The 12,714-nt window shown below is 39.9% G+C and overlaps 1 protein-coding gene across 1 annotated transcript in view; it reads left to right on the top strand.

The window, feature by feature from the left end:
* The window catches only part of LOC6651891 (FERM domain-containing protein 5), a 249,741-nt gene extending 242,287 nt beyond the window's left edge, over positions 1 to 7,454 (top strand). Inside the window, exon 8 of the mRNA XM_002074320.4 lies at positions 6,793 to 7,454. Within this exon, the coding sequence (XP_002074356.2) occupies positions 6,793 to 7,418 (626 nt within the window). The 3' untranslated portion in view covers positions 7,419 to 7,454. The remainder of the gene's footprint in view (positions 1 to 6,792) is intronic.
* Positions 7,455 to 12,714: the final 5,260 nt, after the last annotated feature.

Raw genomic sequence — 12,714 nt, 5'->3', positions numbered from 1 at the left:
TTTCGACTTTATGCCACTTATTTGGCAATTCAGTCCAGTGTGCAGCGGTCAGGAAATCCAAGTCCTCTGGATGTGACGGCTCGGTGCTAGTCATCAGCACTTGCTTTTTATTTTTCAATTGTTAATATATATTTTTGTGTGTATGTGTATGTGTTTTTTTTTTTTTATACCCTTGCAGAGGGTATTATAAAATGAGTCAGATGTTTGTAACGCACAGAAGAAGACGTTTCCGACCCGATAAAGTATATATAGTCTTGATCAGCATGAGAAGCTGAGTTGATATAGCCATGTCCGTCTGTCCGTCCGTCCGTCCGTCCGTCCGTCCGTCCGTCCGTCCGTCCGTCCGTCCGTCCGTCCGTCCGTCAATCTGTGCATATGCGTTTTACTCAGCCGTCTTAACAGCTATCGGTCTGAAATTTTTTTCGGTGTTTTTTATTACCCGGGAAAAATAAAGTATGAAAACCATCAGGATCGGACCACTATATCATATAGCTCTAGAAGAACTAGAAGAAACACTTTCATAAAAATTGGAGTAAGCTATGAAATTTACATATGTGATAATATTGGATATAAAACCCCAGATCCCAAAATTTGAATGTGATCGGATAAATATAACACAAGTTACAGTCAATATAATAATCGGCTCTGCTCCCAGCTTTGCCGGCAGCGCTGCTTGCTGTCTACTACGTCTTTCGTCATCAACAGAGTTCATGCATACACACACAGACGCAACGCTACATAAACTGTATGTGTATGCGTGCGTTGCTTTGCTTTGGGAATGAGGGAAGAAGAAGAACAAATTGTAAAATAGAGAGTAAAATTGTTTTGTTTGTATATTGATGAATTGAGGCCGAAAACAAATTTTGAACATGTAAAATTATTATTACCAAGGACTGCAAGGGTATATAAACTTTGATTATTTTGTATTTATTTGATTTTTTTTTTATTCCATCAAGTAGAAATGGAAAGTACCTGCTGCATTTGTGTAGCAGCATATATTTGGTACACTCAATAAGAAGCACATTTGCATTCTTGTGTCTTCTTTTAAATGGGAATCTTTCTTCAGTTTGTTGTGAGTATATAGTTCTTATTTGCACTAGAGTTAGCGAGCTTTGAGGGGAGTATTCACTTCTAAACACCTCAATTATGTTTTCTCTTAAGCTCGGGTTCCGTCTGGTAACTCTTTGAAAGTAGTTATCCATCGTTACCGTTTCTCATTTTCCTGCTTAAATGTTTTTATTTTTTACTTTGTTTCTAACATACACACATACGTACACAAAATTTTCTCTTCGGTCCTCGATGTCCTTAGTCCTGGGTCATTCGATGTCCTTAGGCCTTGTCTTGGCCTATTGTCACGGTCGCCATGTAATGACCGGGTTCCCCTTAGATTGAATTATTTAAAAATGAACACTTCAGTGTTGGTTGGTGGTAATATTCAGATTGATTTTTATTCCAAAAATATTCTTTGGCTTAACCTATTGTTGCATAGACATTCTTATAATGCGACTTAGGCGACAGCTACAAAAGAGTGGGAGAGTGTCAGTACATACATACATACATGTTATTTGGGGCGCTTGCATCAAAGACTCAGGCTCAGCGTTCACACGCTGGCTTGGCCCTAGCTCATGTTACGCCTGTGCATTGCTGCTCATATGAGTATATGTATGTGCATAAATGTACATACATATATGAACATGTTTAGCTGTATATTTATGTGAGTATGTTTATGTGAATATATTAATGTATGCACATAAACATATTCAAGTGCACACTTCTGTTTTATTGCGTATATATTTGATTGCTTATACTTGCAACAAAGTGTTACAAGTTGAGATCTTTGTGTTGAATGATTTTTGGTATGGATATACTACAAATTGAAGAACACATAAAACACCTACGAGAAGTGTTCAGGAGATTGAAAGAGGCAAATTTAAGAATTAATGCGGAAAAATGTCAACTCTTTAAAAAAGAACTGAAGTTTCTAGGTCACTTGGTGACAGAAGACGGTATTGCCACGGACCCAGACAAAGTGGCCGTAAAAGAACCGAACAAGTAAAGTCGACAACGTGCACAAAGGAATTACGCCAGTATCTAGGAGTGGCATCATGGTATAGACGATTTGTACCAGGATTCGGAAGATTAACGCACGCAGTAAACACGCTGCTGAAAAAATAAACATGTGGCACTGGAACGATGAGCATCAGGCAGGATTCGAGGCAGTGAAAGAAAAATTGACAAATGGCCCAGTATTAGCATGTGCAGATTTCACAAAAATGTTCGTGCTACAGACCGACGCAAGTAACATGGGATTGGGGGTCATCCTGGTACAAAACACAGAGGATGGTGAGAGGGTGCTGTCATACCTATCAAGGGAGCTGAATCCGACCGAAGAAAAACTATTCGGCAACAGAAAAAGAATGCCTACGGAAGGATACCATTTTAGGGTGGTGACCGATCACATGGCGTTGAAATGGCTGAACAGCATAGAAAGGGCCGTGTAGCTCGATAGCACTGGAACTACAGTAATGTCATTTCGAAATAACATATCGAAAGGGCAAACTAAACATTGTCGCCGATGCCTTGTCAAGACAACCAATGGAAGGGTGCAAAAGAATAGTAGACAATAGTGCCAGATTACGACAAGCAAACAAAGATTGTGGGTGGATTCAAGACATAATGGGAAAAATAAGTGATGGTCAAAACCATACTTCCACAACGGCAGGGCATACAGGAAACAGGCGAACTGTTGCCAGAACTGCATCGAGATATTACTGGCCAGGAATGCACAAAGATATCATTGGGCCATTACCAAGGTCGAAACATGGAATTTCGATGCTATTGGTAATCGTTGACAGATTTTCAAAACTGATACAAAACTGCGCAAGGCAACTGGCGAGAGTTTAGTTAAGGCTTTTCGGGAGAGGATTCTAGCTAGATTTGGAGCTCCTAAGGTGGTGATAACGGACAATGGAGTCCAATTCACTAGCAGAATATTCAAGAAAATCCTAGATGAATGGGGATGCCAACACCAGCTAACAGCACCGTACACACCACAAGAAATTCCAACCGAACAGGCAAACAGAACAGTGAAAACGATGATCGCTCAGTTTACGGGGGAAAATCAACGTAACTGGGATGAGCGTTGGCTAGAAATAACACTAGCAGTAAATACAAGCCAATCAGAGTCAACAGGATTTACGCCAGCGTATGTAATACAGGGGCGTGAACCAAGAATGCCAGGTGCGATATATGATAGTGTCACGAGAGGCATAGGAAAACAAACTATACCACCAGAGGCGAAGGTAAAACAAATGCAAGAGCTATTCGAGCTAATACGGCGTAATCTAGAAACGGCTGCGCAGAATCAGGCGCGGCATTACAATCTAAGATGAAGAGAATGGAGACCAGAATCGGAGCAACAGTATGGGCAAAAGAACACCATCTTTCAAATGCTGCAGAAAGATTCGCAGCGAAACTAGCACCAAGAATTGGAAGGCCATTCGAGGTGATCGGATTCGTGTCACCTGTTATATGCAAATTACGTCATACGGAAACTGGAAAGAACCGCCAGGCACATATCAACCAAATTAAACAACAGATATGTGACGTAAATGAAGGCAAGGAACAAAATGAGAATTGAGCACAGACGACTCTTTTGACATGTCGGAGTGCAATCACACAGACCGGCCGGCTGGATAGAGAACTCAAAAACATATCAGGAAATCAGAAATCTCAAAAACTTTATTAGAATCCTACCTCATAATAAAAATATAAAAAAATAAATAAAATAGCAGCATAACGATGTCACAAACCAAATGCAGATGCAATAAATGAAACTTTCAAGAGGCGGTGTAGAGAGAGGATGAAACAAGGAGTGAAAATAAACCAAGCATAGGCACTACCAACACATACAAGCTGAGTGGGCCCGCTCTCTTAAATTTTAGCGGGTGTACCAGGGTTAAGGCCAGTGATTTTTCATCACCCTACGAGTCCGAGGAGGAGTCCGACGACGATGGGCCGGATATGATAAATCCGGTCATCGCTGCCTCCTCGGTTGAGGAGTTCTAGGAGGACGAGGGGACAGACAGTCGGTACGCCACGGAGGAGACGAGTGACGAGGAGTCGGGAGGGGCAGACCGGCTCAGCGACATCGACACGGATGAAGAAAACATATGGAGGGAGCTCGACTAGGTGGTTCAGATGATGGAGCAGGAAAAGGAGCGGATCGAGGTAGACGGAGATGAGCCCCCGGCTGACCAAAGCCCAGAATACGCGCAGTGGGAGCAGATGGAAATTTACAAGCCACCGGCACAAGTTTGGGAGCCAGCGCGGCCCCCAACTCCGTTTTGTATGGTGCACATTGTGTCGGATGCCAGCGAAACGGAGGAGGTGGCCGTGGCTGATGAAGGTGAGGCTGAGGGAGTAGCCAGCCCACCTCCAAGCGAGACGGAGAGCTCGAGCCAGTTGGAGGAAAACGAGGGGTTGAATGGGCAGATGGTACAGCAACAATGGATGGATTGGTGGCAGCAACAAGTCCGGCAGCAGGAGTAGGCATAACAAGAGCTGCTATTATGGGAGTGGGCCCAAGAAGACAAAAAACGGCTGGTGCAAGCGACAGAGTTTGGGCGGGTCAAATTAGGTATCCTAATTTGATTTGATATAGGGTATCACGGGGGTCAGTGAGAGTGTTCAGGGAAAGAAGGGTGGAATAGGAAGAAGGGTTCAATAAGGGGAATAGATTAAGAAATAGGTAATAGGAGAGGCACGGGCCAAAAAAAAATAATAAAAAAAAAAAATACATAACAAAAAAACAAAAACAAACAAAGAACAAACAAAATGAAAAAGATGCCCTAATCCGCCAATATAAACGAAAAGATACTCAGTAATCGCCAACAAAAAAAGATGCCAAACGGCCAATAAAAGATTCGGGCTGAGTCCGAGAAGAAATAAACCACATTCAAACACACACATTGGGGGAAGAAAAAAAAGGTCGGTGCCTAACAGAAAAAAAAACCAGATTAAAGATAAATGTGAGGAACATTATATTTAATTGTAATGTCCCAAACAACAAACAAGTAATAAGCAAGAAACGACACACTACAAACGCTACAATGTTCCAGATACAAGATATCATCGGAGCTACGATCAATGCTTACGATATACGGTCAAGCGTACTTGGGACCGGTCGAACCACAAATCAAAGCGTACAATCTACTCAAACACAAGTATGGCCAGTCGAACCACACGCAACTGCTGGCGATTACGTCCAAGAGGGAAGATGCGTGGGAGGCGTAACATAGGAAATCGGCTGCACCCAAACGAAAGCGTGACTGAGACGAAGCTTGAGTGTATAATTATGAACGAAAAATGGCATTGGCCTAATAATAAAACCCAAGAGCGCAGAGTGAGAAAGGCGATAAGAGAAATGCATGCACTAGTCTAGAATGCGTGTGGCCTATGGAGCAATATGTGGAGAGCATACACCTACACTACACATACACTATGCGTGTACGACAGCAAGAGAGAGTACCAGTGGCCAATGCAGGTGCTCTCTGCCTACGCTACGCATGCGAAACCGAACGAAATTGGATCGCGAAAAGACGAAACCCGATGCCCAAGAGAGAGCAAAAGTGAAGGCCAAGCAATCCCATGATACGGGTGGGGCGGTGCATCGGGCCCGATCCGAAATAAGTGAAGGCTATGCTTGTGAATCGGTGAGTAGGGGGAGGGGAACAAGTACATGCGAGGCGAAACAACGAGAATACTAGATGCGAGAACGATAACGGACGGCTTGTGGGTATGTGAGTGGAATATAAATACAAGCCGAAGAGTATCAACTACTAGTATTTAATAGAATAATCATGCTAAATAATATAAAACAATAGACTAAGTTAATTATAGTAAAGATATATGTATGTGTAAGTGCCAGTATGGGTGAAAGGGCAAAGCTGGTATGACGAGTGGATCAGGAGGAACGACGGGCGACGGTAGCGTCGAAAGAAGAGAGAAAGCGTCGAAAATCAACGGGAGAAGCTGGGCGGCCAATAGGAAGGCGCCGCCAATGAGAGAAAGTGACGGAAGCCAGCATAGCGACAGATACGTGAGCCTGCTACCAGGTAAGGGCCACGGGATACATCCTGGTGGCACAAGAGCATGCAATGACCATCTCTGACAAACAGCAGAAGGGTGTTGAGGTGGTACCCGTTTTGAAACCATTAACAACACAAACGAGTTATAATTTCACCGGGGCATAAAATAAATTTTGTTGTGCCGAACCTAGTCCTTGAGATATTAGAAATATCCCAAGAACGAGAAAGGATCGTTACAAAACATTGCATTACACAAAACGTGTAAAAAGTTTTATTGAATTAAATATTTATTCATGCCTTTAAATAAATCCAAACTTTTACCCATTTCCGCGCACCACAACATATAGTTATAACCCCTTAATAGGACGATTTGGTCGGTAAGCACATCCTAGAAATATTTTGTCAGTGAAATTGGATCCCGTTATTCTCAAAAACAGTTGTTTATTTGCCGTCCCCGAGTCATTTTTACAAACCTTATTCGCAATAATTAAAGTAGTTTTATTTTTTAACAAGCAAAATAAGTTTTTTGTGCTTTTTCTATTAATTAAAAATAAATGTTAAAAGAAATTGTTAATTGTCATAAAAAATAACAAATCAAAAATAATAATCATATTCAAGTTTAACAATAAGTTAGAAAATTTAAATTCCTTGAAGTAAAGGCAATCCACTAAATAATTACAACTCTATTCTTTTCTATTTTAAGGCTATTGCAGCTTACCGCGCTCAACATTGTCTGAACCATTAGGCTACTCTTGGACGCTGAATTCTGCACGCTTTGGAGAACAGATTCAAGAATCATGCGAAGCAAAAGGAGGCTTTTCAACATCTAGTCTTGAACCAGTGTGCGAGGAAACGCGGTTACACTTATCCAACATAGAGATTCTTAATCTTACTCCAATACAAAAGTTAGGTTATAAATATCGGGACCGCTCCAACAGCTCATCTAATGAAAGCGGACTTACAGTAAATTTATGTACTCAGAAGCTTGATCACCATACCGCTACAACGGAACAACATCAGTGTTTCAACGAATTTTCTAATATTAATTGTATTTCTAGTACGACAATGGTGAACAGTTTTCAAAACGCACATCCAGTTGCCATCGTCAAAACTGCCAAAACATTACGAGAATTTCGCCTGTTGCACGCATTTATACCATCATTTATTTTTGTGGCAGTTGCGATGGCCGGAGCAGCTGTATATGTAATGGAATCAGAACATGAATTGTTTGAGAAAGTTCGAAATAGTCCAGAAATGCTAAGCCTACGTTTTCAGTATTATGAACCTTTGAAGTTTTATTTTTTTAATCAATTTGGACGCCAAAATTAAGATAATACTGATTTAAAATTAAATGGTTTTAAAAGATTTTTCAACTATCAGCATATAAAATTTATAGTGCTAAAAATTTAACTTAATATTCGAATTTTTAAGAGATGAATGTTTTTTTTCTTTTTTCCCGAGCTTAATAATTCAATATATATTCATACATACATATGTATATCAGGGTTTGATATATCAAATGTAAGGTTAATTGACTTCATCATTAAAAAACTGGATTCACAAGTTTGTTAATTTATAATTCTCGACAAAACGATTCTATAATACAATAATTTTTGAATGTGTAGCCATTCAGCAAAGCGACATACACTTATACACATACACATATACTTGAATTCTGATTTATGAGATTTTAAAAAATTGTTAGTTGTAACCCAATAACGCACAGGTAAAAAAAAAACTATGTTTTACATTATCGCAATAAAAAGGCACATAAAAAGCTACAATTTAAGTTAACACATTAAAACACTCTTTTAAATGGCATTAGATCAAAATTACAAAACGGAAACTTAGTGTCTCAAATTTTTTGCAGCCACAGTAGACGTGCTTTCATTGAAGTACTTTTTCATTCTATTTCAGCTCATACGTATATTTAACTCAAGCAAACAATCTACAGAATGTGTTTGTCCTGAATAACTGGTGGATTGATTCGTCTATGGATTGTTTTGCACTTTTTCCCCGACCAACCAGCTGACAAACACATCGTAAAAGACTATACGCAGAACTACTAAAATGAAAATCAAATGTGTCAAGTGGTGTTTTTTTTTTTTTTGTGTACGGAAGAAAGCATTCTAAGCCGTAAAGTTTAGAACTTGCTATTGCCCTTGGTTAGGGGTTACCTCACCCAACTAAAAGCTACCCTACTTCCGTTTCTCTCTGGCGGATCCAACGCAGAAGTATTACTTTACGTATTACTTTTATTGTTTCTAGAACTATCTAGTGAATTTAGAATGTATGCGACGCAAGGATTATACTTTATTGCAGATATGTGGCTTACAGCAAGCCAATACTTTTGCGAGCTAAGTAGTATATCCATCAAGTCGTTGACTATAAATGGCCTCCCAATGCCTAGTCTTAGCTCTTCCCGTTCGAGAATAGACACAAAGTATATGCTCTGCGTCTCCTACGAGCTCGTTAAGTATGTGCAGTAAGGATCCATCCTTTGTTTAAATTTATATAAGTCTGATTTAAAACACCCATGTACGGTCAGTATGTGGCGATTTACCCATTCCCGCACACCAGGAATGTAGGAATCGGTGATGAGGTCCCAATAGACAATTAAAGAACCAGAAGCGGTCATCGTTTCTGAAGCCAGTTCGTAGTGCTAAGCCAGCATAACATAATAATAAAAGACGGTAGCAGTTGACTTCTAAGTTTGCAACGACAGCGAGCACACGTTTTGGGACAGACCTGCAGTCAGTTTTATTTTAGTTAAAGCCATAATATTAAATTGAAACACTAACATCACTGCCAATAAAGAAACCGGAATATAAATAAAATACCACTGGAATTAGCCAGTGCGTCCCGATGGATAAGGGCGATATATTGTTGAGAAGCTCTCAGCCATCTTGCCACCTTGTCAGTGTGATGACTGCTAAGAGTTTGTTACTGCTAATCTTGATTACCAGAAAATCGAGTGGGGCGATCCCATCCAGCAACATGGCAGCATCCTAGAAAACTGTTCGGAAGGCGTATATCACTCGAAGAGTTGATGTATGTTGACAATTGCGAAGTCGGAGCCAAGACTGTTTCTACGGGTTTTCTTCTACTTATCATCACCGCCACCGTTTTGTGTGCCGCAAATACCATTGCGTTAGCCTCTATTCAAGCTATGACGCGACATATTGCGGTGTTGGTGTTGCGCTTCGCCTGCGTTAGCTTCTTTGCAATGGCGATTACCGATATAGGATTCGCCGATGATCTTCGTGTAACGTGGCCAATCTCCAGAACTAAGCGCATTCCAACGTTCAACGCCGTTATGAGGCAATATTGTTTGTTGTCAGCACTTCCATCTTTTCCCAACAATTGCTTGCCTAGCTAAATTGATTGTCTATTTAGCTTTGATCTACAGCCTTGACGTCATCGGATTTACCAAGTGCCTTAGACAGCTTTCTGCAGCTTTGACGTTGCTTCGTCTGTACCTTTGTCAGTTGCAGAGTTGCAATTGATTGTATAGCAAGGACTTTTGCGGCTAGCCTTTTCAATCCCATCCATCCCATTGGCGCAGGCATACATTCCTAAGTTTCGATCGATGTGCCCATTTGCTTCTGTAAATGGGCGTATACTAGCGCCCAGATATACTTGATTTTCTCCTTGTATTGTACTCATCAGCCTTGTATTGTATCATAATATTTCTCAGCTATGGTCATTTTTAACCCGAGGGCTTAGGAGTTTTTGCCCAAGCGCCAGCGCTCTCCCGAGTACCTGCACACCTTAATTCTTAATTTACCATCTGCGTTGTCTGCTTCAAACCTTTGCTCAACTCCTCCTTGAATTCTCTACTAAATTCTTCTAAAAGAATCCTTGATCTTGTTTTTGTCTCGGATACCACTGATATTTTTGTATCTCAAACACAGCCCCTTGTGAAGCCTGAAGATCCTTATCGCCCTACCAGTGAACTTATTATTTCTTACAATTCCGTTGCAAATTCATTTAATAACATCTCAGTTTTTCGTAGTAGATGTTTTCGTAAAACAAATTTTAACCTTTTAAACAACCTTGTTTCCTCTTTTGATTAGTCATTTCCGTTTGAAAGATGTGATATAGATTGTGCAGTGAATTTTTTCTACTCTGCTCTTAATTCTCTAATTGATAAATGTTCCTTATGTGTTTGATTATGTAAATTATTTTGTATCGAAATCACAATTTTGTCATTGAGGTACTTAATGCTACAATAGTTACCTCAGGTGTCCCCCAAGACAGTCATCTGGGACCACTGTTATTTACCCTGTTTATAAATAATTTCCACCTGGGCCTTGGTTCATTTACGTGTGCTCATGTTTGCGATTGACGTCAAGATTTGTTATTCCTATAATGATCCTTCTTTCCAACAGTACTTACCGTTATTGTTACATAACTCTATTAAGTCTAATCTGTTAGAAGGTGAGTCATTATTTAAAGATTTAGGCGTAATTTATTTATTTATTATATCTTAAATTGTTAATAGATAATGTAGTCTTCTTGGCTTCATAGAACGTTAGGCCAAAGAATTTGATGACCCCTAGGTAACACAGGTTTTATACACTTCGTTAGTTCGCCCTTTTCGTGTTCTTTGCCAATCTTTCTGTCACTTCACTTCGTTCTATGCTTTTCAATAATCTAAAACGAAACCACTGCATATATTACGGACATCGCATTGCTTGCAACTTTTCCCTGACCACATTGACTGTGAACCGGAGCATAGCCGGCACCTTGTGCAAGCAAAACAACTCCACCGGGTCGGGGATGTTTGGTTGCGTATAGCGCTAAGCATAATTTAACGTGTTTTTCTCCATGAATCAATTCTGTTTGCTGTTTTTGAAGTGAAAACTTCTTTAGAATCGTTGGGAGTGATTTCAGACTCGATGAAACGAAAAAGCGACACTAAACAGAGACACATATAGATCTTATAGTATTTAGCCTGCGAGAGAATGAGATGCAAATATATAAAAGCATTATAAATAAAAAGCATTATTAAAAACTTCGACCAAGCTGGGAGTCGAACCCCGGCCGCCCGATCGCCAAGCGAGCACACTAACAACAGAGCCACGGCGACACTTTGTAGATTGCCGTCGAGTTCTGTAGTTAGTTTGCTCGCTGCGAGAGAATGAGATGCAAATATATAAAAAGCATTATGAATAAAAAGCATTACGAAAAACTTCGACCAAGCTGGGAGTCGAACCCCGGCCGCCCAATCGCCAAGCGAGCACACTAACAACAGAGCCACGTCGACACTTTGTAAATTGATTGATATAGCCACGTCGACACTTTGTAAATTGCCGTCCAAGTGCGACGTTTTGGATTCTGCGTTTTATATAGAGTGGTCTTGTACTAATTATTGTTAACATTAAATTTTGTACGACAACTAACATCAAGGAAGCATGACCAATTACTTAAGCAAATCCCTAGAAAATCGATACGATGTTTCTTTAACGATTGTAACTGGCTTCCTATTCTTTACAGTTCTGCTTTATTGTTTACTTAAAAATTAAACTCTTCTTTATTTCTTGTTTACTTTGATAAATTATTTCTTTTACCTCATCTTCTATTTTACCTCCGAAGTAAGGACCTGCTGGAGGAGTCAAACTCCGACTTATTTCTTGGACGTTAATTTAAGTTGTGTTGTTCGAGCGGCCTCTTCAGTCAAAATAGTGGAACCACTATCAATAAGGGCTTTTAGAGTCTTATATCCTCCATTTACTTTTTATACCCTTGCAGAGGGTATTATAAAAGTTGGTCAGATGTTTGTAACGTACAGAAGAAGACGTTTCCGACCCCATAAAGTATTAAGTCTTTATCAGCATGATAAGCTGAGTCGATATAGCCATGTCCGACTGTCCGTCCGTCGGACAGCCATCTTAAGAGCTATTTGATTTAGTTGAGCTACTTATAACCCGGGTAAGACAAAGTATGAAAATCGTCAGAATCTGACCACTATATCATAAAGTTATACAGAAAAAATAGGTGAAGATGTTGGAGTATACCTATGGAATTTACGAATGTAATAGTTTTGAAAATATAACATAAGATTCAAAAATTTCAATCAGATATATAAAACACAAGTTACAGTCGTTATACATCGGCTCTGCTCAAACGCAACTGGCAGCACTGCCAGCAGTCTATTACGTCATCAGCAGAACAGCAGAGCACACGCATACACATACAGACGCAACGCTACATAAAATGTATGTGCATATGTTTCTGTAACTCAACTCATCAATGCAACCGCGGCATGCATGTAAAAGGGGATGGCGAAAAAGAAGTATTGGAAATGATATTTGGAAGGTTATTGTCTGTGCATTGATGAGTTGAGTTTCAAAAAAAAAGTTTGGAACGTGTAAAAATATAATGCCTTATTTTTCTAATTTGACTCTCATATAATTATAGAGCCACTCTGCCAAATTTTCTAAGAAGGAGTTGTGCGAATATTACGTCAACTTAATCGGACCGCTTTCTTAACTATTCTTAAGCGGCACTATAATTGTCTAACATCGTCCTCGCTAAGTTTTTTAACGCGAATTTTAAATAATTTAATTTAATACTGGCAATAAATTCCGGACATCGAATTCCAAATGATCCATAGCATTCT

Source organism: Drosophila willistoni, unplaced genomic scaffold (genome assembly GCF_018902025.1).
Source record: "Drosophila willistoni isolate 14030-0811.24 unplaced genomic scaffold, UCI_dwil_1.1 Seg485, whole genome shotgun sequence".
Lineage (NCBI taxonomy): Eukaryota > Metazoa > Arthropoda > Insecta > Diptera > Drosophilidae > Drosophila > Drosophila willistoni.
Note: the sequence above shows the minus strand (reverse complement) of the source record. Positions and strands in the feature narration are given on the sequence as shown.